This window comes from Atta colombica, unplaced genomic scaffold, assembly GCF_001594045.1.
Source record: "Atta colombica isolate Treedump-2 unplaced genomic scaffold, Acol1.0 scaffold153, whole genome shotgun sequence".
Classification (NCBI taxonomy): domain Eukaryota; kingdom Metazoa; phylum Arthropoda; class Insecta; order Hymenoptera; family Formicidae; genus Atta; species Atta colombica.
In genome coordinates this window covers 1,360,488-1,362,420 of record NW_017259243.1, presented here as the reverse complement: position 1 = coordinate 1,362,420, position 1,933 = coordinate 1,360,488, and the positions used below count along the sequence as shown (strand labels likewise).

The 1,933-nt window shown below is 34.5% G+C and overlaps 1 protein-coding gene across 1 annotated transcript in view; it reads left to right on the top strand.

The window, feature by feature from the left end:
* Window positions 1-1,781, top strand: part of LOC108685367 (guanylate cyclase 32E-like) — a 14,851-nt gene extending 13,070 nt beyond the window's left edge. Inside the window, exons 17-20 of the mRNA XM_018190124.1 lie at window positions 18-174; window positions 304-448; window positions 508-606; window positions 1,015-1,781. Coding sequence (XP_018045613.1) covers window positions 18-174; window positions 304-448; window positions 508-606; window positions 1,015-1,781 — 1,168 coding nt within the window. The remainder of the gene's footprint in view (window positions 1-17; window positions 175-303; window positions 449-507; window positions 607-1,014) is intronic.
* Window positions 1,782-1,933: the final 152 nt, after the last annotated feature.

Below are 1,933 nucleotides of genomic sequence, written 5' to 3'. Positions count from 1 at the left end.
TATATATATATATATTCTATGTATATTCGCATATACATAGAATATATAGCTACACATCTCACTTTTTTCTTGCAGATTGTTGACTTTCTCAATGATTTATACACATGCTTCGACTCGACGATAGAAAACTATGATGTTTATAAAATCGAGACCATCGGGGATGCTTATATGGTGGTGAGTACTATGAAAGCAAAATTGCTTATGGCAATTATTTAAAATACAACTTTGTAGTGATCAAGAAAATTGTGTATTAAAAAACCTATCCAATAATTCATTTAATGTCTCAGTCGAATTTTGTCCTAGGTGAGCGGTTTACCGATAAGAAATGATATTCAGCATGCTAGTGAAATAGCGAGCATGTCGTTGTGTCTTTTAAATGCCATTAAACAGTTTACCATTCGTCACAGACCGTTTGATAAACTACAACTTCGCATAGGAATACATTCTGGTATGTTTTAAAGCGAATAAAATATCCAATAGCAATTAGTAATAATAATTTTATGATAGGTCCAGTATGCGCTGGCGTGGTTGGATTGAAAATGCCACGGTATTGTTTATTTGGTGATACAGTGAACACCGCTAGCCGTATGGAATCCACAGGATTACGTGAGTATTATTAAAAAATATTTTTCATCGTACATTTAATTAAATAAAATAAATGTAAATATACAAACATATCACAAATAATTGAAATTGCAAAATCTTATATATACACGTGTATATATATATATATATATATATATATAAAATTCACGCCCGCGAAGTACATGATACTTTATGCTAAAACAAACAATTTTTTTCTTTAACAAAATTGTGCCCGATAAATAATTTTTGCGTTTATTTGTTAACTTCAACCTGCTCTCCTGCAAAAACTATTTCGCAGATGCAAATTTTGAAACACGCTGTATATAATAGCTTCAATTTTTAATTTTTGTCTAAATAATATAGAGATTATTAAAAAAAAAAAAAAACCTTAATTCTTAATATACATAAATCTGATCTGCGTTTTCGTAGCGCTTAAAATTCAGTGCAGCTGTGAGACGAAGCAACTATTAGATCAGCTAGGAGGATTTAATCTTATCGAGCGAGGGGTGATTTCCATGAAGGGGAAAGGCGAACGTTTAACATATTGGTTAATCGGAGAAGATCCATTATTACGTAGCAAGCGTAGCAAGGAAAGAGCAAGCAAACAAAGCGGTAAAAAAATCAACGTGACAAATGTTCTAGTTCCTCGAAGTTCTCTAAAGAATAAATCTCTCGTCAGATCAACTTTCGTGAGACGTTCCAGCGTTTCTCCGAAACGCTTACGATTTATCAGCTCAGATCAGCTTGATCAAAAAGGTTCCAGGATAAGTCAATCAGAATCGATAGCTGACAACAACTTATGCAAAACGAAGATTTCATGCGTGTTACGATCGTCCTGTATGGAAAACTGGAAATCCTCCAGCAATTCGTGTCCCTGTGTCAAGAAGCTCTACGATCAGGAACCTCAACCAGAATTGATAAAACACGAATTGTCATCGAATTTCAAGAATGTATCGCTGTTTCGAGCCAATATGATTCATAGTAATAAGGGTCTTGTTTGTTCTGAAATCAAAAGTTTTCGTTTCAATACACCCGGGATACTCTTTACTTGTAGATCAGTACCCAACAGCCCCAAGCATAGCACACCACATCTAAACATTCAAAAGAGAGCGGTGAAGTCGTACGAAAAAATCGATGAGTGCGATGCGACACCACTAATCTATTATCCAGATGATTGCTTGGATTCAGAAATTTAAAATCACAAACAATATTAAATATAATAACAAAATTTATCAAAAATTTTAATATTTAATATTTTTATATTATCCCACGCACGCACGCACGCGCGCGCGCACGCAAGCACGCACGCACACACACACACACACACACACACACACACACACACACA